The sequence below is a fragment of the Ramularia collo-cygni genome (assembly GCF_900074925.1).
Source record: "Ramularia collo-cygni strain URUG2 genome assembly, contig: RCC_scaffold18, whole genome shotgun sequence".
NCBI lineage: Eukaryota > Fungi > Ascomycota > Dothideomycetes > Mycosphaerellales > Mycosphaerellaceae > Ramularia > Ramularia collo-cygni.
In genome coordinates this window covers 496,523-517,573 of record NW_019716272.1, presented here as the reverse complement: position 1 = coordinate 517,573, position 21,051 = coordinate 496,523, and the positions used below count along the sequence as shown (strand labels likewise).

Genomic DNA, 21,051 nt, shown 5'->3' with positions numbered 1-21,051 from the left:
TCACGCGCCGCGCGCCGACTTGGTTGATGCTTTCTTTACTCAGGGCGATGTTTGCGGGTGTTGCATGCTTCTGAAGTTGAGAATAACAAAGTAACCTTGGTAGGTAAGTACCTTGAACCTTAACCCGTTACGACCAATCAGCGACGAGTGGGTGAGCCCGATATCACGTGATGACGAAGTTTGAGTCGACGCGATTCTTGACGACGTATCCTCAATAACTCCATGGAATTTCATATCTTCGGAACTTGACTCATCATCTTTACAAGCCTGATGAGTTCCGGTGCCTTCAAAGACGCATGTACCTCCTCCCGAGATCTTCTCCAAAGTACGCTTCAAAGCATGTATCAGGCAGCAGCATGTGCTGGAAATGGGACGTACTCCTGCTTGTGCTCGGCTCCAAGAGTCGAATTGTAAGCAGCTTCCTTCAAGAGGGCTGTCGAAAGTATGTCGAAGTGGCGCCGGCAGAGCTAGCCAGCATAGCAAGCAGGTACGATGCTCATCAAAAACAAAAACAACATTGGCAAGTTGCTYCCGCCGTCCATCATGTCGTCCTACACCTTTTTGTCTGCTTCTTGTCTCTTCTATCCCAAAAATGGTCTATTCTCGCTCGAAAAGCTCTCCGCCTGCGTACGAAAACATCGACTCCAAGGGAAGAGCAAAGATGTATGCAAGAGACCGGTCGAAACTTGCGACACTCGGGGTGATTGCAGTCGTTGTAATCATCGTTGTCGGAGTCGTGGTTGGCGCAGTCTTCGGGTCAAGATCAAACGCATATCCTGACTACACTGCCTTGAACTACGCCCTCATCGATACGTACAGCGGCACAGATTTCTTCGACAACTTCGACTACTTCACAGGAGATGACCCAACCGCTGGCTTCGTCCATTATGTAGACTCCGCCGTAGCTACGTCGGCTCAGTACAACCTCACGTACGCCTCGTCCTATTCTGCAGTCCTACGAGTCGACACGTCGGAAACGAATGCCAGCACCGGACGTTACAGTGTGAGAATCACATCGAAGAGAAAATACAATGCGGGCTTGTTCGKTTTCGRCGTGCTGAGTGCCCCTTATGGCTGCAGTACCTGGCGTATGGAAGTTGCGGCTATTTGTCACTTTCTTGCATGCTAACCCAGATCCAGCCGCTTTATGGCTAGCAGACCCATCACACTGGCCCGCTCACGGCGAGATTGACGTGATGGAGTCTGTCAACCAAGCGGCTGCAGGGAACCAGGTCACGCTACATACTTCCGCCGGGTGGGTTTTGTTTGACAGGATACCTAGCAAGACCCCAGCACTGACATATTCGACAGATGCAAAATGATCGCCAAGCGTAAGGAGACCGGGAGCGTGGTTCACAAGGATTGTCGTAACTCCACAAACGACAATGCAGGGTGCGGAGTTAGAGGTGAGGTAAACACAGCGGGTCAAGCATTTAACGAGAACGGAGGCGCCATATACGCCTTGGAATGGAGGACCGCAGGCATCCGGGTGTGGTTCTTTGATCGAGACTCCATCCCACACGATCTTTCAGAGGAGGTGGCGAACACCACAGTACCAGACCCAAGAAAATGGTCTACACCGCTGGCAGATTTCCCGAGTACAAATTGCGATGTCAGCAGCCACTTCAAAAACCAGAGCATCATTGCCAATATCGATCTCTGTGGAGCGTGGGCGGGTGCAACCAGCATTTACAACACCAAAGACGCTTGTCCTGGTCTCTGTACGGACTTTGTTACCAAAAACAATACTGCGTACAAAACGGCTTATTGGGAATGGTGAGTAGCCGTTCAATTCAGTACGTCGAAGCAGTGACTAACACAGTGTAGGAGAAGCTGGCGAGTATATCAAGCTGTGTGAATGTGTTCAAATGGCTTCAAATAAGAGTCTGGTTCGTAGACTAGGACGTCTAGTTAGACCGCCCATCACGRCAGAAAGTATGAATCGAACTCCAGCTTGATAGCATTGATATCCCCATTTTTCACTCTGCAGCATCTTCAACAGCTTCCGCAAGCTCGCCCATACCGCCCCACCTGTTTGTCGCATTCTTTGCCGCCTTGATGAGCAGCGTGTGCTTGAGTCTCAGCCTCGCAAGCTCCTTGTCGCGGGTATCAACCGCCAATTTCGACGCAGCATGGAAGTCTCGAGTGGCCTTCAACAGTCCTTTCAGTTCCTTGATTTCGTCATCTTTCGCCTCGATCACTTTGTCTCTCTTCGACGTAGATGCTGGGCTTTCATGGTACGAGCCAGTCTGCTTCTTGTCCTTCTCGCGAAGTTGCTTCTTGAGGTCCTCAATCTCACGGCGCTGACGCTGAGATTTGTCTTGCTCAACGTGTAAATCATTTTCGAGGTCGTCGAAGAAAGCCTGTACGCTGTCTGGTGTATCGAGTGTTTGATGTTGGGGTGGGGGTGTCTCGGACTGTCCCATCTCTGACGACGTAGTTCCGCTGTGGGATGAGGAAGTGGAAAGAGAGTTTGGCATCTTGGAWGTTCCGCGCGCTCTTTTGCGACCTATTGATTGCTCGGGTCAGCAAACAGGAACTTAGTCGGCGCAAAGATTTGTTGCCTTACGTGCGGGGATACGAGCACTCGCGACAGACTCCTCGATGAGAGCTGATGACGGCGGCTTTCGAACTCGACCAGACCGGCGTAGCGTCTTGTTCCTGCCACTCGGCGCTGGAGACGAGTTAGGCTTCTTGCGCTTTGATATAGCTGGCCGCGCGTCCTCCGACTCATCGTCCGAGTCGAAGATCTTGTGCGCCATGTTCTTGTTCTGGAGAGTTGATTTTGAGCAAACGGCGAATGTGAAGTGAAAAGTGATGTTTCGGGAGAAGAATTCTGGAAGCTCACGTACGAGTTCATGTGAAAGCCAAGGCAGATCCCAGAAAGGGTTAGATCGACATTTGCTGTAACATTCACTCGTTGGAGGGCAGTGAATTCGAAAGTGAAACTTAACGCCTTACCTAATGTGTATATGGCTAGATAGATGGTATTCTCTATCATATCAACGACGAAGCTATCATAGTGATGTCACGCTCTCAACTGGACGTGTCGTTGTTGTGGTCATTGCTGGGTGACTGTGAGCTTGCTATGGCGCAAAGAGCGGGAAGGTTCGTTGAAACGTCCCTCAGTGTTCCTTGAATCTTCAGATGGACTACTCGCTCCGCTTGATACATCCCACGAACCATAATGAGTAGATTACACGCACGCTTAATCTCACTTGCCGCCACTCATTCACTCCCAGCCTCGCTGATGTCACCTTGTGCCGTCGAACCCAACTAGTTCACAAGGCCAAGATCAACCACAGAGTGGTTGCCGTAACTGATAGGCCTCTCCATACTGCTCGCCCTGAAGTTGTGCCCAATAGCATCGGCCAGCACTCCAAGCAGCCCGTACAGCGCCCCAACAGCATCACCGCGCTTCTTCCCTTTCGCCGCCACCTTGCGTCTCATTGGACTACCATAGACGAGCACAGCCTGGTATCTGCAGCGATGGATAACAGAGTCAGCCTTTGCCTTCAACATCTTCAATACAGTGGAGTCATGCGAAGGCTTCGAGACATGCTCGTTGCCTTTCAAACTTCACTTCAACTTACTTTCCGACGAACCATCCGGAACCACCATGCGGGGAACGACTGATGATCACATCAAAGATCTCGCCAGGACGAATTACGRGGGTTTCTCGAAAGCTGGGATGATCTTCTACGATCCGCCGGAACAGCACGGCTGCGTTGGCTATGTTGCTATTAGCACGCAGAGCTGGGGAACAGTGAGAATGCGACAACCACCTACCAAAGATCTGCTCGCGAACATCGTGGAGGTTTGTGGGAGCGGCGACAGTGGTGGAACTCATGTTGGATTCAGCAGCCATCAGATAGACGTTGTTGTGATTCTGATGCAAGTAATATTTCAGTTCATGGTTTGATGTGAGATGAAGAGAGTGGGTAGCCTGGTTGATGTTTGTATTTTGCTCCCTCCTGACGGTCATTCCTGTAGTGTGGAGCATCCCAAGAGGATACGGCTATTGCAGCATGCTTCACTTCACTTGAGCTCACACTCCTCGCCCACTCTGTTTCTTGAATAATGATGGCAGCGAGAAGGGCAAGTGAAGTCCGGCATTCAATGTGCATGAAAACGCATGTACTTGTCCAAACGCATCATCTTTCATTTCTCGTTTCCATCCCAAGTGTCAATGCTATGCATGTGTTGTAACGCTCGAGATTCATACCGAACCCCCAGCACGTTGATGTCCGCTAGTCTCTACACACCTCGGTCAAAACATCCTCCAACGGCATCATCCTCAGTTCTCGTCCCTGACTGACGGTAGAACCGGCCATGAGCCCGGCAGTTCCCCATAATCCTCTGCTATCGTCCCAATGTCTGAACAAAACCTTGACATCATCGGGAAGACCAGAGAACAACACCGAGCACTTCGGTATTGCGAGTCTGTTCTCCATCGAAGCTGATAATGTTGCATAATCTGAAGCAAAAAGAAGCGCCTGCGCGAGAAGAGTGACCCGGACATTGTCAGGCTGTGAAGGGAAAAGCGATCCAATGATGATGTACAGGTGGCAGTAGGCATCAAGGAGGTAGATACCCTCGGCTTCCATCTGCAACTGCGTGAATGGTGTGATGTGTTTTGCCTCGACTTTGATGTCTTCCATTGAGACCGCAGGCGCACGTGCGGGAGAGAGACGATTCCAGGATGGTCGCCGCATCCACAAAGATGTGATTAAATTGTTCTTGATCTCAGGCTGCTGTATCTTAAACAGTCGCACCGTGAATTTGTCTGGCGCCAAAGCCTTCTGCTCCCAAAGCTCCGAAGCCATCGGGATGTCTGATTTGGTTGTGTTTGGGCCGAAGGTTTTGAGGAAACTTGAGAATTCGGCGCCGCCAGTCACCTCGATGATGTCGCCAGTCTCCGACAAGTCCATGGCGGCGAGACGAGCAGCACTGATCTCCTCGACTGAAGAACCGGACCCCTTCCAGAGGTACAGCTTTGTCTCTTGAAGTGTGTATGGAAAGGAGATCAAATAGACGTAGCCGGCACGTAAAGACTCCACGCCAAAGTCCACCTCATCGAAAACAATGTGTCCCAAATGCTTACGCCCGCAGAGCATATACTGCTTGGTTGCTGTTTCCCTTGACTGCCGCCGTGTGATGAGGATGCCACCGAAGGCTTGTAAGAATGATGCAGACTCCCGGCCTTGCCGAATGGTGGTCACGGTGGTGGTCCCACAATCTCGGGCAAAGCGTTTTGCGTGCACATTTGCTGCATCGGCAGTCGCCCCGAACGCGGCATCGCCAATCCAAATGAAAACTTGCGAGGATTTGACGCCCTTTGAGTTTGTAAAGGCATTGGTACAGACGTAGACAGACTCATCAAACAGCGTATACTCTTCTTGCGGTGGAAGCGTAAGCAAGGAGCCATCGGGGTACACGACCGACACCGATTTCCGCGATGACTTCATTTCCTCTGTGTCGTGGGCCTGGTCGCAACTCGATATAACAGCCGATGCGGTGATAGTCAACGGTGTGCGRGATTTAGGTACGGCTCCGAAGGCGTCCAAGAGCAGACGTCCTGCCTCGGTGACTAGTCGTTCAGAGGAACCCGAGCTCGTGGAACCTTGGACGGACAGTTAGTATCAAGGATTTTGGCAAGGAGCTCTACGACGTGACTGTACGTTTCTTCGTCAGATTGGAGGTCGAGAAAACAGGGGAGTCAACCGGGATCGCGCGCGTCTACCACTGACCTTTATTGGGAGAAGCCTCTGCAAGCTGCCCACTCACGATCCGGGACGACTTCGCAGGTTTGGGAGGCAGGTCTGCAGAGGTAGGTGGCGTTGCCGATCGATCGCCAGTCCGATCAGGGGAGACTCCGAGGCCAGTCTTCGATGCTAGTAGTCCAGCTGATCGCATCGCGGCGTCTTCATCCTTTTTAGTTTGTAGCTGAACGGATGAAGACGGGCCATCCTTCTCGGGTGACATTCGGCGTCCCCAAAATGAAGTCGTCGCTTTGACCGGTGTTACGGTGTCGTCTGTGTTTTCCTTATCAGCATCCGCTGGCTGCGATGCCCTTTGCTTCTTCATCGATCCAAAGCCCTTGAACTCCGGCACAGCAATTGGGTCTGTCGATGCCTTGTCAAGGGGACCGCTTGGCTTGGTATCCAGCGAAGGGCTTTTCGCTGGGGCGATAACTTTATTCGACTCGGTAGTCGAGTTGGCTGGCTTTAGATCTCCATCTGACTTCTTCAATGAAGCTGCTAGCACGGAAGCAGCAGAACCGGGAAGAGCCTGCGGCTTTGCCTTCGCAACTGGTACCGGACTATCGGGTGGCCCCTCGAATTGCGGTGTTGAGCTCCGAGAGATATCGAAAGACTTGGCCTCAAATGAGCCGCCGCTGACGCTTGGTTTGTTTRACATTGCTGCCGGCGGCTTGGGTCGCGAGAAGTTTGGGCTAGGCGGTGATTTGGTCACAGCCGGGTCGATGGGTGCGGGTGCGCTTATGGGCTTAGATGACTGCACCACGGGCTGATCTTCTATTGTTTTGACTGGCTGATCTGCCGCAACGAGCGTCGAGATTGCATCTCCCTTGCTTGAGGACGCCTTCGTCCCGCCCTTACGTCGTGGGCCCTTGGCGCGATCTTTCCGCATATCTTGAARCGGCTCGGTTGAAGGACTCGGCTCGACAGCGCCGTTTGATGTAGGTTCTGTCACGGGAGATGCAGTTCTGGAGGGCGTAGTTGAAGGCGGGCCACGAGCGAGCAGACCAGCAAGTCCGGGATTGAAACGAGCTGCCAACTTGGAGGTCTGTTCAGTCTGTTTTGAAGCGGCACTGCTCGGTGCGCTCACCTGTTTGCTGAGTGTATTCATTGCCGTGTCGATTGGAGAGCCGTTGTCCGGCGCAGGCATGGTCGCCGACTTGTGTTTCAAGCTCTTATGCCTCGAGAGGGCCTCCGGCGTGGCTTCTCTGGTCTTCTCCATTTGATGCGCATTCCGGCCGCTATCAGAACGTCCCAATAGCTCCCTCCTCGACAGAGCTTCGGGTTTGGGCGGAGGCTCTTGAGCAACTTGGCTGGTCTTACGCTCATGCATTTGACCGGGCAGATCTCGACCTGTGTCTTTTGCCTTCTTAATGTCTTCTTTCTTTGCCAACAGGCTCTCCCTCAATTCATCCTTGCGCTCAGTCTTGACAGGGCCTGCAGAGGCAGCGAGCCCAGACTTGCCGCGCAAGATGTTACCTTTAAGAACATCGGGCGCCACAAATTTTTCTGGCTGCGTCTTGCGAAGATTGCCAAACTTGGACAGGAACTCGGGCTGGCCGCTGGTCTTCATTTCAGGCGGAGGGCGGGACTTAAGTTGGCTGCGAAAGTCGTTTGGAACCTTTGGAGTGGTGGAGTTTGACATGAGCGGAGCGCTTGTTGGCGGTGGTGGAGATTTGAATGACTTCGCGGGTGGCCGTGTCGTTTCGATCTCTGGCGTCGATGCCATGCCCACTGCAGGGGATTGTTGCGGCGTGGAAGAGCGAGCTTGATCTCGAGGCCCTTGTGGTTCACCAAAGGCTTGCGGCACAGATTCCAATGCGACAGGCGTAGCATTTGACTCGACCGACGGAGGCCCTTGATCGTTGCTAGGCACGTCAGCGTCGGATGTGTTGCTGGACTTTTGCATCGTTTCAGGAGTACGCTTCACGGGCGAGAGGGAGGATGCGAGTGGCATTCCGCTGTCCTTGTCGGCAAGCCGACCAACTTTCACATTGCCGGTTGGGGTGACAGGTCCTACCGTGCCAGTAAGAGTTTTCGACTCTGGCCGCTTGATCAAACTTGGTCCGAAAGGGGAGTTTTTGAGCGGCGAGCCGGGTCTTGATACTGGTCTCGCTGGAACTTCCTCTTTCTCGCCGTACGTAGATGCACCACCGGAAGGCGTCAAGTCTACGCTCGCCCGCTGAGCTTTGCGGCTAGCGAGGTCTGCCATCCATGATGGGGCAGAGTTCTTGGATGGAGCTGGCTTGGGAGATTCCGGTTTTGTTAGCGAGCTCTCAAGCCAGCTGGACTTATTTGGGCTGAAGCGTTTAGAAGGACTGCCTGGTGATTGTGGCAAATCATCATTTGTGCTGTAGGTAGAAGCGACAGACTTGCTGCGGCTGTGGCGAGGTAGCGCCGGTTTCACGAAAACGTCGCTTTCCTGGGCGGTCGACCCTGGGCTGTCTCGGTTGCTGGAGCTAGAAGGACGGGAGGTCGTATCTTCGCCCAATGTTGTGTTTGGCTCTGCGGCCTCCAGTCTCGGCATGCTATGCGAGTTCTGTAGCCCAGCGTGACCACTGCGGGTGCTCGCAACCGAATTGTGTCTGCTCACATTTGAGCTGGGCTGCGCGCTCCATCGTTTATTCTGGCTGTCGGAGCGCTTCATCATAGCACTCTGGACAAAGCCTCCCATGCCCTTGGTTGGAGACACGGGACGCTCGCTACCGTTTGTCAATCGAGCTTGAGAGCTAGACATTGTAATGCTTCTCGCGAGGCTTGCAGTCTCCGCACTGGCCGTAGATTCTTGGTCCGAGATAAAGGTCGGAGACACACGCCGTTGACCCTCGTCTGCCGCAATGAGTGATCTGAGATCCGGCTTGACGCTGCTTGATGAGGAAGTGGCAGAATAGCGGCTGCCCGCAGAATAGGCGCTCTCGCGCTGCGAGTTTCGCGATACCGACTCAGACTTGATGCTCTCAGACATTGTCGGGCTGACGTGGGGACCGGTTGCAACAGAGTCCTCTTGTGAAAGACCCGGCAGTCCTTTTCGTTCAGACGGAGCCGTCTCCTGCATGCCTGCCTCGTCTTTGCTCTTCCTGTACGCCGCAGACCCAACGCCACGCTCAGCCGTCTGTTTGAACCACGATGGGTCTCGGGCGCCCAGAGATGCCGCAATTTGCTCCCGGCTTGGCTCTGGCTCCTCGACGGAATCCGGTCTCGAAGGCGTGGCATTGTTGTGGGTAGCGACGACAGACAGAGGCCGGCTGCTGGACCCGCCAATTCTCGAAATCGGTCTGCGCTGTTGCCACGAGAGTGTCCCAGAGCGTGCTAGATTTGTGGCACTCGGGGTGGGGTCGGGCACAGAGCTGCGATGTGCGGCCGGTGTTGTTGTTGATGTCGCCGAGGATGCACTTGAGGCGCTCATTGTGCTGGATCTTTTGATTGCGCCGAAGCCTTTAAAATCGGGCACATCTTCCACCTTGGGATTCATCTTCTCGGGATCGACACTCGACTGACTTGAGCTGGTCAATCGGTGCAGGCTCTCGCTATGCACCACGGCGTCGCGCGAGCCGACGGATGAGGGCGGCGTCATTGCTAAGGGCGGCGGACTGGCTAGGCTGGCATTGGTGGTCGCTCGCGACAGCGTTCGCGTGGTGCGGTTGCTCGGGGTCGAAGTGTTGGCTTTCTCAGGCGAGATGGAGCGGGCACGTTCTGTGGAAATTCTGGTTAGCTTTGATGCCCTTGCGCTGCGTGGAGACGGTTTTGTTTGTAGCACAGCGCCCCCTAAGCAACCGCGGAGGTGGGATGGAACAGCCCATTGCAAAGTGTGCCTCGACGTGTATCAATCAAAACATACCTGCTCGCCGCGCTGCTCGCTCTTCCCGTCCCTTTATGACCTCTTCCTCCAGCTTTCGATAGCGCTCCTCGTCCTCGCGCTCCTTCTTTTCACTCAGCTCCCGGACGGCGATCAGAAACGATTGTGGGTCAAGATCCTGCTGCTCGTTTTGCGAAGGCGCGTCGTGAGGGGATGTGGTGGATGCCATCGCGGCTATTATTGTTTATCGGACCATGCGACTACCTGGGTAACATGCAGGGATGCACATCTGAAGAACACAAACCGAAAACAGGGAGAGACCGGACGGCTTTCGCCAGGGTTGATTGTAAAGTAGATACGGTACTCCGTACGTGAAGGCAAATACACTTCGCGCTGCCGCGCGTGATGACTACCTATATGTGGACCCAGATCTCTGATAATTACCGTTCCGAGAGCGTTGGAATGCGCTTCTTCAAATCACTTTGGCCGCATTTTTGCGGCCTCGGTCCCTACATGAACGGCGTGCTGCTGCAGGACGTTCTTATTTGGACCTTTGATAAAACATGAAACACCTGTGGGAGGCTGAGAGCTCCGTTGCCAATGCTGACCGGGGCTTGCGTCTTATTCCCATGGATTGGTTGATCGGAAAGCGTAATTTAAGCGATCCTTCAGGCAGAAACCCCACCGACATTCTTCGCATCTTCGGCTTCCAGTCCCGTCAATAGAGAAAGAGTCTGTCCTTGGCGTCCTGAACGACCCATTGAAGACCTTCTTGAAGGTTAAGTCCTGTCATCGCCGAGCAAGGCAAAATGTGCCACTTGTGCGTGAGGATGCTGTCCAATTGTAATCCCTTGCAACGGCAAATAGGTTAGTTAGGTAAGCGGGAGCGAAATTCTCCGGGAAACTGGCTGCTCACCTGGCGGATGTCATCTTCGCTCATACAGCCCGTCACATCGCTTTTGTTCTTGAACACCAACAGAGATGCGCCCATGAGACGCTAGAAAGAGGTCAGCTCCGAATCTTCGGCAATGGTAGGGCAACTGCGGGTACTTCTTGGACGAGCAGGCCTTTCAGCTCCTGACGGCAATCATCAAGCCGCTCCCTGTCAGTGGCATCAACCACCCAGATGAGGGTGTCCGTCTTCTCAAAGTAGTTTTTCCAATATGTGCGCAGTGTCTTCTGACCGCCGACGTCCCCTGCGAGTGGTTAGTGAGAGAGTTGAGCGATCGGGTGTCCAGCCTCACAGATGTTCAGTTTGTATCTTTCTCCTTATTAGCACATGCAATTCATTTCATATGCGTGTCCGATCTCACCCTTCATAGTCAATGGTCTTGATTATAAAACCTAGTGTCGGACTCACGCTGTTGACATCCTCATTCATGATCTTCTTCACGATCGTGGTCTTTCCAGCATTATCCAGCCCCCTTCCTCAACATCAGCTTGCAGCTAGCACGACAGCACGAGCAAGGGGAGTACTGACAGCATCAGAATCCGCATCTCCTTGTCTTTGAGACGTGCCTTCCTCAATATCGACAGCATCTTGAGGTCTTCGTATTTCTTGCTTTGGTGAGAGGAGGAGGAGAAGCCGATGAAAAGCAGAACTCACCCTGGCAACAACAGATCACGTGCGTGTCACTTCAGCAGACAAACTTTCAACAGATATCTATCATCTTGGTCTTGAATGGGCCGCTTCTGGTTGCTGCTTGCTCTTCTCGACATTCTCTCGACGAACATCGCCGAAGACTTCTGGTCAACAGCGGAGTTGCCTTGACCAAGTCATCAGAGGCGATCAGCAGGTGATTCTCTTCACTTTGAACTTTATGAGTATGGGCATGTGCCACAGACGAGCTGACTTATCTACCCATCAGTGTTCTCTTTTACTGCAAACAATCAGCTTGTGCGTCTCATAATTGTAGTGCCACCACTGGAGAACTTGTCGTTACTGGCCGTAACATGGCAACATCCTCGTCCCAACCGCAGCCAGGAGACGGCGCATGCAACACTCTTTCGACCGCTCACGGATCTGGTAGAGACCAGAAAATACGTCGCCGGCGACGCAATAACAATATGCTGTTCGCGAATGTTGTCCATATCGAGGGTGGTGCTGAGGGCGACGTTGAACCAGAGCAGGCCGATGCAGGAGGGAGCAACGCGAAATCTCTCCAAATGAACGACAATAACGAAAAAGACGACGCTGTGTCATCATCAGCGGCTCGAAAATCTGCCATCCCGCGAACAGTCGTGAATCACCTGCAGGAACTCTCCACCGCTGCTGCATCAACACTTGCACCTACCTCCACACAGCACCTTCTGAAACGCAGCTCTAATTATACCTCACAGAAGCCTCGTAATATGGACGAGATATCCCAAGCATCAATGGCCCGTCCCAAAAAATCGGTGCCGCCCCATTTGAAGAAAGTGGCATCCGCCACTGAGAAGACCGCATCCTCAGGTGGCGTCGCCATTGGGAATGGASCAGGTCGCAATGCAGGTGCACTTCCAAATCGGTCGAAGGCAAGCGATACCTCTCGTGGTCGAGGAAATACCCGGGGTGGCCGAGGCGGCGGAAATAGTTTCGCAGCAGCTCGTGCAGAAATTCCTAAGCCCGACCCGGATCGATGGAAGACAGACTGGAACGCCAACAATGGTTATGACAGCAGCTCTGTCGACACCGGAAGGGCTTCCAGCGGATGGGGTACCAAGAAGAAGAAGCGCAATGGTGAAACGAGCGGCTCCCCAGCAGTCGATTGGAGTGGCGGGCTTGCTCCTCCCCCGCCAGACTGGGACAGCAGACCCGGCTTTCGAGTGGATCAGTCCTCCAAGAAGATCATGGAGTGGATGGGCGAGATTGAAAGTCGGCTTTGTGGCCTCGATACTAAGGTGTCGCTGGACAATGTGATGGCCGCGGACGGCACTACTTATGTCTTCTGTCTGTCGACTCTTCAGCCAGACAAGCCTCCAATCAACCCGAGCATCAGGCAGATGGGTGAAATCGTGCCGCATTATTGGATCCCCCTGATCATCGGTCTACAAGCTCCGCAGGTTTTCTGGAATGAGCTCGTGCTGTCCAACGCTCCATCGCCTGATCACCCCATTGATCTCGAGGGCGCCAAGCCATGGTGGGAGTTGTTCGTCAAAAGTGAGGAGTTCAGCCTAACCTTCCTCAAAGAGCTCGCTTCCCCGATTGTCATTGGTATCGATCCAGACCAGGAAGACGATGAGCAGCGACTGAAGCGCAAGCATGACAAGGGAAGCCGCAATTTTGCGGAAAATCGGAGACGCTACGAGCTTGAGCGCCTACAGGAGAAGGTCGATAAGGAGAGGCGTATCGCAGAAAAGCAGCGTAAGTTGGCCGCCGCAAGGGCTGCCTCCAACACGCCAAACAACCCGAACCGCATCAAACCAGGCTTCAAGCTTTACGTCCGATCCGCTCGAGTAGATGACATGGCTGCCGTGAAGGACATTTACAATTACTATATTGAGAACACAATATCTGCACCTGAAATGGATCGGTGTAACAAGGATCAGATGGTCGAGCGGTACAGAGACATCAGAATGCGGAGAATGCCATTCCTGGTGGCCTACAAGCCCGGCGGCGTCGTCAAGGCTCCGCGCAACAAGAAGAACCAAACGAACCACCCAACACGCGATGACGTCCAACTTCCAGACACGATCGTGGGCTTCGCATTGGCTGATGACTACAATGAATGCCGGGGAATGTACCGCTTCACTGCGGAGATCAAGTTCTACACACGAGACACTGACTACATGAACGGCGTCGCGAGCTGCCTGGTGGATAGACTCATGGTACTTCTGGATTCGACGTATGAGGAACGCGGTGGCTACGAGGCTCTAGGTGACGATATCAATGGTCTCGACGATACCGTCAGGATCATCAAGAACGTCGTCATCAACCTCCCGTACGAGAAGCCTGAGAGGCTGGAGTGGGTGGGCAGGTGGTTGGAAGGATGGTTGGCATTCAAAGAGGTTGGCCTTTTGGAGAACATCGGGACCAAGAATGGCAAAGCGTCAGTTGTCCTCTCTCCTGGTTACCATTAGTATTGTACTGACACAGATCACAGCGTGAGTGTGGCTATCTTCCAGCGCGAGACGGGCGTCAGCCTGGATCATGGCAACCCGCCATCCGGTTTCGTGTCCTCTTGAAGTGGTCCGGGATGTGAGTGGAATTGAGGTACTCTGGAGGCAGAGTGATTTGAGTTCTGTTTCGTTTTTGAAATTCGTCTGCTCGTGGTTCGAGACTCTGCTGGCGATGACATGAGCCATCGAGTCTATGCTGCTTCACCGGAATTTTCATCCAGATCCAAGCAAGCCAAAGAGCTGCAAAAGCAAGCAAGTACCGACAAGGTTATCACGGACGAGGTCATGCTGGGAGGAACAGTTGCATGCCTCTCGACAAGTTTGTATTTAGAAATCTCTCATCTCTCCAACTGTTCCCAATCATTCTCATCGTACTGCATGTTTCCATCGGCATAGTCTTCTATACTAGTATGACGCATGGAGCTCCTGTATCCACTCCCTCATTCTGATTCACGATCAAAAAGGAGTAACATCGATCGAAGCATCAGCGACCCGCAGCCGTGACATCCTCACGAAGCGCTGCAGAGCCTTGAGCTCAGTGAAGCAGATGTAGCTCGAAGAATCCTTGATCCACTCCAAACCAGTGAGATCGCTGCCTTCCTTTGCATCCTTGGAGTCGATATCCGCATATGGGGCCGTAGCATCGCATTGGTTCCTACCCCAAAACGTCAGCTCTTGCAATTAGTTTTGTGAAGGAAGAAGACATACTGCATCAACAGGCACTCGAATCCACTGGCGGGAAGAAAGCTGCTCACAACGCCCGCGCTATAGCGTCGTCAGTCATCGACATCTTCCAGAGGCTTGGACATTCTACTTACTATCCCTGCAGACTGATGCATGAGTTCACGGGCCATACTGCGACGGCGCATTCGCCCTTGAATTCCGGCTCGGWRCACAAGGTGACGCTGGCGCTGGGAAGAGCCGACGTAGTGTTCGTGGAGCGGATCTCGAGCTCTGCGGTCTCGGAGAGGAAGTCGTCGAGTGCTGGGCTTGCTCTTGCTGCTCCTGGGAGGAGACGTGGAAGGGCGTGGGCCGTGACGCTGGCCACGAGTAGGACGAGGAATGGAGAGAGCATGTTGGTTGACTTGATGTCTCCAAATTGAATGCCGATGTAATGGATGAGGTGATGAGAAACCGTTGTTTGCTCTTGTTGATTGTTGCTATGTGCAGATGCGGGATGAAGACTTGATTGAAGCAAGGAACGAGACCTGCACGGAATGTATAATATCGGCTTTGGCGCACCAAAATCATGAGATCATAAAAAGCAGGCACTCCTTGAGCACAGTGTCCAGATTGCCACGCCCTGCTAGGGGAGGACAACGGCACCAAATTCTTCGATCACATTCAACTTTGATTCTCTTCGACCTTGAGCGTTTCAGATACCACTTTAGAACCACCCTGCTGCATCTCTGAGCATGATTTGCAGGAACGTTGCACTTTTGGAATGATTTCAGTTTATTACACCTACTCTGTAGGAAGCTGCCGTAGCAAAACTCCTCGAAGAACAGGAAGTCGATTCCGCCGCAGACACCATCTTCCCCCAACGCCGACGCTCGAAACACCAGTCCATCTCAAGTCGTCAATCCTTGCCTGGCTAGCGAAGAGAAAGCTAGATGCACAACTCGAGGCAGCCACATCATATTACTCAGCTCAGCTTATTCAAAGCTGATTGTAACGCCTTCTTCTCCTTGCCATCGCGGTCAAGGATACGAATCCAATCGCGCAGCTGAATCGCCTTGCCATTGATGTTATCTTCTCTCCAGTCACCCCATGTGGGCATCTTCTCCGCTTTGGGCGCCGCAACAGGGAGAGATGTAGCACTGCCAGCATCAACCATTGGAGTTGCTGTGCCAGAAGCCGGAGTAGATGACTTGGTGTCTTTGGCGAACCGATTCACGGGCACTTCGGCAGCACCACCTGTCATCCACGAGTACTTGTTTCTGTTTTTCTTGCCCAAGGCCAAGGCGGCTGTTTGGTTGGATTGTTTGACGCCCTGTGCTTCGGTACTGTTCTCCTTTGCTTTCTTGTTAAGCTCCTTCTTGGTCATTTTTGCAGGCGCTGCCTGTGCTTGAGCCAGCATTTCGGCAGCAAGATCAGCTGGCAAACCCTCGTCTCCGCCTTCTGCAGCAAGCTTGCGTCTGCGAGCCTCACGCTTTCTTGCGCGCTCCTTCTCTGCTTGCTTATCGATTGATGCAAGCTCGCGAAGATGCGCGTTGATCGTGCCGGGGAAAGCCACCGTCTGCACGGTTAGAGAAGATTCTTTCTCGCTGTGGGTAGCCGCGTCTCCACTCCCGTCCGGCAGCTCTCCCGTCTGCTCCCATTGCGAGTCTGTGACGTTCTCTCGAACAACGCTGTCCTGACTCATCTCGCCCTGGCCCACGGCGATGTCCGCAAATTCAGGTGGCACAACTCGGCCGTGGTCGCCGTACCGTCTTGCACGTGCCAGACCAAATGCATCGCTCATCAGTCCTCTCAGTCGCTCGCCAGTCGCGAGGCTGATCAAGGACAGAATTTGCTCGTAGTTAACGCCGGCTTCAATCATGCTCTCTGCTTTGGCCTCCACAATGCCTTCATTAGCATTGCCATCTAAAGCCACTCGAACTTTGGGCTGCACTTGAGGATTTCTCACATAAACACCGGTAGTGTCAAGACGTACAGAATTCTCAGTCGCGCGCTTGTGCAATCGGTGCCGTAAGCAGTTTCCCGACAAGAACTGGTTGTTGAGATGGTGCTGTTGGAACTCTGCGAGCTTCCTCGCTGCAGCCTCGCGTTTCTGGCGTAACTCAGCCTCAATCTGCTCCTGTGAGCGAGGCTGGCTCAAGGTACCAGCGAACGCGGGGTTCTGGCCTTGACTGCCAAATGATGTACTTTGGGTGAGCATGTTGAAACTGCCGTTTGGACTCATGTTGCTTGATCCAAATGACGTGGATTGCACCGTGCCGAAGCTTTCATTCCCCAGCCTGTTGTTCCACGTGTTGTGCAGATAGTTCTCCTCGTCTTTCAGATTGATGCCACTGCCGAACAAACTGTCTCCAATGTCTTCCACACCCACCTTCTCATCCCTGTCCTCTTTATTGGGTCGCGGCGGCGGTGGCATCATGCCTGCGCCGTTCGGAGGCCCCGGGCTGGTCTGTGCCGGCCTCTGCTGAAGTTGCCCTTGGCCTTGAGGTTGCTGCCATTGCATCTGCTGCTGCGGCGCCTGGTAAGGCTGTGGGGTATTGAAGGAATTTTGCGGAGAGCCAGCGTAAGATGCAGGGCTGTACGGCGATTGCACAGGCTGGTTCGCGTACGGGTTTCCATAACTCGACCCATTCGGCAGACCGTGCGGGGCATGGGCATATGCTGGTGATCCATTCGGAGGAGACATTGGACCTGGTCCAGGCGAAAGTCGCTGTCGCTTGGCCGGTGGCGGCGCATAGGGCGACTGTGCGGTGGGCGATGCGGCGTTGTTGGGACTGTAAGGCGGATAGGGACTCGGTGGCTTCAGCGCCGGCACTGGCGGAGACATGTGCGAGTACGACATGACAGCGTCGGCGGTCGCGATCGCAGTGCAGCTGTCTCGACTGGTGGTGAACGTGTGATGGCGGGTTTGGGGGTGATTCAAGCGGCGCAGAGGCACGCGCGGTGCGCCGTCCTCAGTCCGTGGTGGTCTCGGACTGCCGCTTCATCGAAAGGCCAGGCGCGGAAATTTCTCGAGAATGAGATCGTATTCGGAGTCGTTTTTGTGGTGATAGATGCTAGGTCCAGCTTTTGCGGCGCGATGTGGGTGTGATCCTGCGGATGTGGTTGATTGATGTTGAAAGTGCCCGCTGGAAAGGCAGCAGCGACCGAGTGGTCCGTGCCGCGCCGTAGCGCCGATCCACCTCGACTTTACCAACACGCGTGTTCCCTTTCTTGCCAATGTCATCAACACTCTCTGCATCCACCTCCATCTCGCCTTGCAACTGGGGTATCAACGTGACAGCCGTCAGCAAAATCATACACACCATCATCGATAGCACGCACTCGACAAGTCGCGCCCGGCGCGCGAGCATCCGCCAGTATGGCCACGAAGCGGCCGCACAGCGCGATGAATGCCAAGGCAGAGGACAATGAGCCTGTTGACCCCTCTGACGAGCTCATGTTTCTGGCTCTGGGCGGTGGCAATGAGGTCGGGCGATCATGTCACATCATTCAATACAAGGGCAAGACGGTCATGCTAGATGCGGGCATCCATCCCTCGTACGAGGGACTAGGCGCGTTGCCTTTCTATGATGAGTTCGATCTGAGCACTGTCGATTTGCTGCTCATCACGCAGTAAGTTCCATCCTATCACTCTGGGCATGTCAGGTGGGCAGAAGGGCAATTTTCATGATGGGAGAGCAAAAGAACATGACCAGCCCCGTATGGATGTTTGAAAGATTGCTTTCCAACACTTACGCGAGTCATGCACGACTTCCCAGTAGTATTCATAGCAACTGTATGCCACCTCTTTCTCCACAGTTGCATTTCCTTGCTCTTTAGCATCTGTCGTGGTGGTCGCGCCTGTTCTGCTCCAATCTTGCCTATAACCCATCCAACCAAGCAACCAATTATCATCACCGCTAACATTGCGTGTCAAGTTTCCACCAAGACCACTCGGCGTCTCTTCCATATGTGCTTGCAAAGACGAACTTTGCCGGCCGCGTCTACATGACACATCCGACCAAGGCAATCTACAAGTGGACTACTCAAGACGCTGTCCGCGTGCATAACACACACGCTCCGTCTTCATCGACGTCTGGCACCGACGGATACGTTAGCCAGCTCTACACCGAACAGGACATACTATCGACTCTCCCCATGATCCAGACCATTAGCTTCCACACAACACACTCCCACAACGGCATCCGCTTCACGCCCTACCCGGCCGGCCACGTTCYCGGAGCATGTATGTACCTGATTGAAATCGCCGGCTTGAACATTCTCTTCACTGGTGATTACAGCCGAGAGACCGATCGTCACCTCATCCCAGCTGCTGTACCGCGAAACATCAAAGTCGACTGTCTCATCACGGAATCCACCTTTGGCATATCCACGCGAACTCCTCGACAAGAGCGTGAGAACGCGCTCATCAAGTCCATCACTGCTATTCTCAACCGGGGTGGTCGAGTTCTCATGCCCACCACTGCTGTTGGGAATACACAGGAGCTCATGCTGATCATGGAGGACTACTGGCAACGGCACGAAGAATACCGGCGCTTCCYAATGTACTACGCGTCYGGTCTTGCTAGAAAGGTTATGATCGTGTACCAGWCCTACGTCGAGACCATGAACGAGACCATCAGAGCCAAGTTTCAAGCCAGCGCCGCGTCGGCATCTGACTCGTCAAGTAGCGGTGGGCCCTGGGACTTCAACTACATCCKTCAACTGAAGAGCATGGACCGTTTTGAGGATTCTGGTCCTAGCGTAGTGCTTGCTAGTCCTGGTATGCTTCAAAATGGACCCAGCCGAACGCTTCTGGAGAAGTGGGCTCCTGATGCGAAGAACGGAGTCATCATCACCGGCTACAGTGTTGAAGGTACGATGGCGAAGGAGATCATGAAGGAGCCTGACCAGATCCAGGCCGTGACAGGAAAGCGGAACGCTGGTATGCAATTAGGGAAGCGCTTAGGAGCTTTGGCCGACGGCGAGAGACAGATGATTCCTCGAAGATGCACCGTGCAAGAATTCAACTTCGCGGTACACGTGGATGGGCAGGAGAACAGGGAGTTCATTGAGGAAGTCGGCGCCCCAGTCGTGATCCTTGTGCACGGTGAAAAGCACAACATGGCACGTCTGAAGAGCAGACTACTTGGACTGGGTAAGATGAAAGTCTATTCMCCTGCCAACTGTGAGGAAGTACGTATCCCGTTTCGACAAGACAAGATTGCGAGGGTTGTGGGCCGTCTTGCGAGCGAGATCACACCCCCAACGCTTCTTCCCAGCCCACCTGCTTCTGGAGATGATTGTGACGAGGAAATGGAGGAGGGTGAGAACAAGAAGATCAAATCCGAGGCCGTCTCGGAGAGCCAGGGGCAAATCATTAGTGGCGTCCTGGTGCAAAATGACTTTAAGCTGAGTTTGATGGCGCCCGAAGATCTTAAGGAGTACGCCGGTCTCACCACAACGACCATCATCTGCCGACAACGCATCACGCTCGGCGCCGCAGGTGTCGATTTAATCAAATGGGCATTGGAGGGCACTTTCGGTACGGTCAGCGTGGTGTCACCCGGTAAAGTGGAAACCAACGGCACTTCTGCCAACAAGGGGGAGGTCGCGGATCAAGAGCTACCTAGACATGAAGACACCATTTTCGACGTCATGGGTGGCTCCGTACGTATCACCTGCCGGGATCGCGGCGAGCTGGAGCTGGAATGGGAAGGCAACGCCACCAACGACAGCGTTGCGGATGCTGTAATGGCGGTCCTGATGACGGTCGAGAGCTCACCTGCCGCCGTGAAGCAGAGCAGTCAGCTGCACTCTCATGATCATGATCATGGTCACGACCATTTCGGCGGCGATGATGGCGAAACAAAGACCAATGGTCTGTCAGTGAAGCGCAAGAATCCACATGCGAATGTCTCTCCCGAAGAGAAGCTGAGTCGGCTGTGCATGTTTCTTGAAGCACAATTCGGGGAAGATGCGGTCAATCCTATCGCGAAGCCTCGTGCGCCTGTCATCAACGGAGTGAACGGCGATGCGAAGGGAGAGGACGAAGATGCGGGAGTTGACGAGACTACACAAGAAAAGGCGGAGGCTGCTGAGCTTGCGCGATTGCACGGGCTCGGGATTCCCGTTCCTGGACTGGRGATACGGGTTGACAAGTTTGTTGCGAAGGTCTGGCTGGAGAAGCTGGAGGTTGAGTGTGGTAACAAGACGCTGGCAGATCGGGTAAGGGCTGTAGTCGAGAGGGCTGTGGACACTGTGGCTCCACTATGGCAGTAGGATCGCGGTATTGAGAAGGGAATCTGCTTAACAAAGCGTGGGCGGCGAACATGGACCATTGTTCGTGGTCCATCTTCAGAAGCAATCGATGAACCGACCAATTCACGTCTCTACCTTATTCTTTCCTCCAACCTTAGCAGTTCATTCCTCGAAGCGATGTCGTCTCATTAGCGCTGACAGAAGTGACGAAATGGGTCCGTGCGCCCGTTCGCTGTGTGTTTCAAGCGAGGTGTTTCAAATCTACGCGCCCAATCTTCAACAACAGGTTGACACCCCGGCCTTCTTCTTTGTCCCAAGCTCCACGCGCCATCTATTCTAAGATGGACTTCATTGTCATTTAAGATAAGTGCAGGTCGGGTGACGCAGAACAAAGCGGTCACCCTATCGCGACCCCAGACGGGACCATTTCCACGGTTCCGTGACCTTCCCTGCTCCGATCATTCACTACTGCCT

At 53.6% G+C, this 21,051-nt stretch overlaps 8 protein-coding genes; 3 read left to right on the top strand and 5 right to left on the bottom strand.

The window, feature by feature from the left end:
* Positions 1-592: 592 nt before the first annotated feature.
* On the top strand, positions 593-1,858 carry RCC_09619 (related to endo-1,3(4)-beta-glucanase; the record flags this gene model as incomplete). XM_023774860.1 has 4 exons in its annotated part: positions 593-1,088; positions 1,141-1,255; positions 1,312-1,776; positions 1,828-1,858. 4 exons carry the CDS (start codon positions 593-595, stop codon positions 1,856-1,858), a joined length of 1,107 nt encoding a protein of 368 aa, XP_023630628.1.
* Positions 1,859-3,276: 1,418 nt separating this feature from the next.
* Positions 3,277-3,868, bottom strand: RCC_09618 (uncharacterized protein; the record flags this gene model as incomplete). XM_023774859.1 has 3 exons in its annotated part: positions 3,277-3,481; positions 3,594-3,732; positions 3,790-3,868. The coding sequence occupies 3 exons, from the start codon at positions 3,866-3,868 to the stop codon at positions 3,277-3,279; spliced, it is 423 nt and encodes a 140-aa protein (XP_023630627.1).
* Positions 3,869-4,250: 382 nt separating this feature from the next.
* Positions 4,251-9,784, bottom strand: RCC_09617 (uncharacterized protein; the record flags this gene model as incomplete). 2 transcript variants are annotated; one of them, XM_023774857.1, is made up of 3 exons in its annotated part: positions 4,251-5,623; positions 5,751-9,452; positions 9,598-9,784. In XM_023774857.1, the coding sequence occupies 3 exons, from the start codon at positions 9,782-9,784 to the stop codon at positions 4,251-4,253; spliced, it is 5,262 nt and encodes a 1,753-aa protein (XP_023630625.1). The 2 variants fall into 2 exon arrangements, with proteins under 2 accessions (XP_023630625.1, XP_023630626.1); XM_023774858.1 differs by lacking the exon at positions 4,251-5,623 and adding an exon at positions 5,665-5,675.
* A 489-nt stretch (positions 9,785-10,273) lies between these two features.
* On the bottom strand, positions 10,274-11,094 carry RCC_09615 (ADP-ribosylation factor family protein; the record flags this gene model as incomplete). XM_023774856.1 has 6 exons in its annotated part: positions 10,274-10,405; positions 10,472-10,552; positions 10,606-10,751; positions 10,800-10,816; positions 10,869-10,979; positions 11,036-11,094. 6 exons carry the CDS (start codon positions 11,092-11,094, stop codon positions 10,274-10,276), a joined length of 546 nt encoding a protein of 181 aa, XP_023630624.1.
* Positions 11,095-11,622: 528 nt separating this feature from the next.
* On the top strand, positions 11,623-13,614 carry RCC_09614 (uncharacterized protein; the record flags this gene model as incomplete). Its single annotated transcript, XM_023774855.1, has 1 exon — positions 11,623-13,614. One exon carries the CDS (start codon positions 11,623-11,625, stop codon positions 13,612-13,614), a length of 1,992 nt encoding a protein of 663 aa, XP_023630623.1.
* A 495-nt stretch (positions 13,615-14,109) lies between these two features.
* On the bottom strand, positions 14,110-14,728 carry RCC_09613 (uncharacterized protein; the record flags this gene model as incomplete). XM_023774854.1 has 3 exons in its annotated part: positions 14,110-14,308; positions 14,362-14,418; positions 14,472-14,728. 3 exons carry the CDS (start codon positions 14,726-14,728, stop codon positions 14,110-14,112), a joined length of 513 nt encoding a protein of 170 aa, XP_023630622.1.
* Positions 14,729-15,298: 570 nt separating this feature from the next.
* Positions 15,299-17,176, bottom strand: RCC_09612 (uncharacterized protein; the record flags this gene model as incomplete). Its single annotated transcript, XM_023774853.1, has 1 exon — positions 15,299-17,176. One exon carries the CDS (start codon positions 17,174-17,176, stop codon positions 15,299-15,301), a length of 1,878 nt encoding a protein of 625 aa, XP_023630621.1.
* Positions 17,177-17,695: 519 nt separating this feature from the next.
* Positions 17,696-20,598, top strand: RCC_09611 (related to BRR5-component of pre-mRNA polyadenylation factor PF I; the record flags this gene model as incomplete). XM_023774852.1 has 2 exons in its annotated part: positions 17,696-17,949; positions 18,255-20,598. The coding sequence occupies 2 exons, from the start codon at positions 17,696-17,698 to the stop codon at positions 20,596-20,598; spliced, it is 2,598 nt and encodes an 865-aa protein (XP_023630620.1).
* Positions 20,599-21,051: the final 453 nt, after the last annotated feature.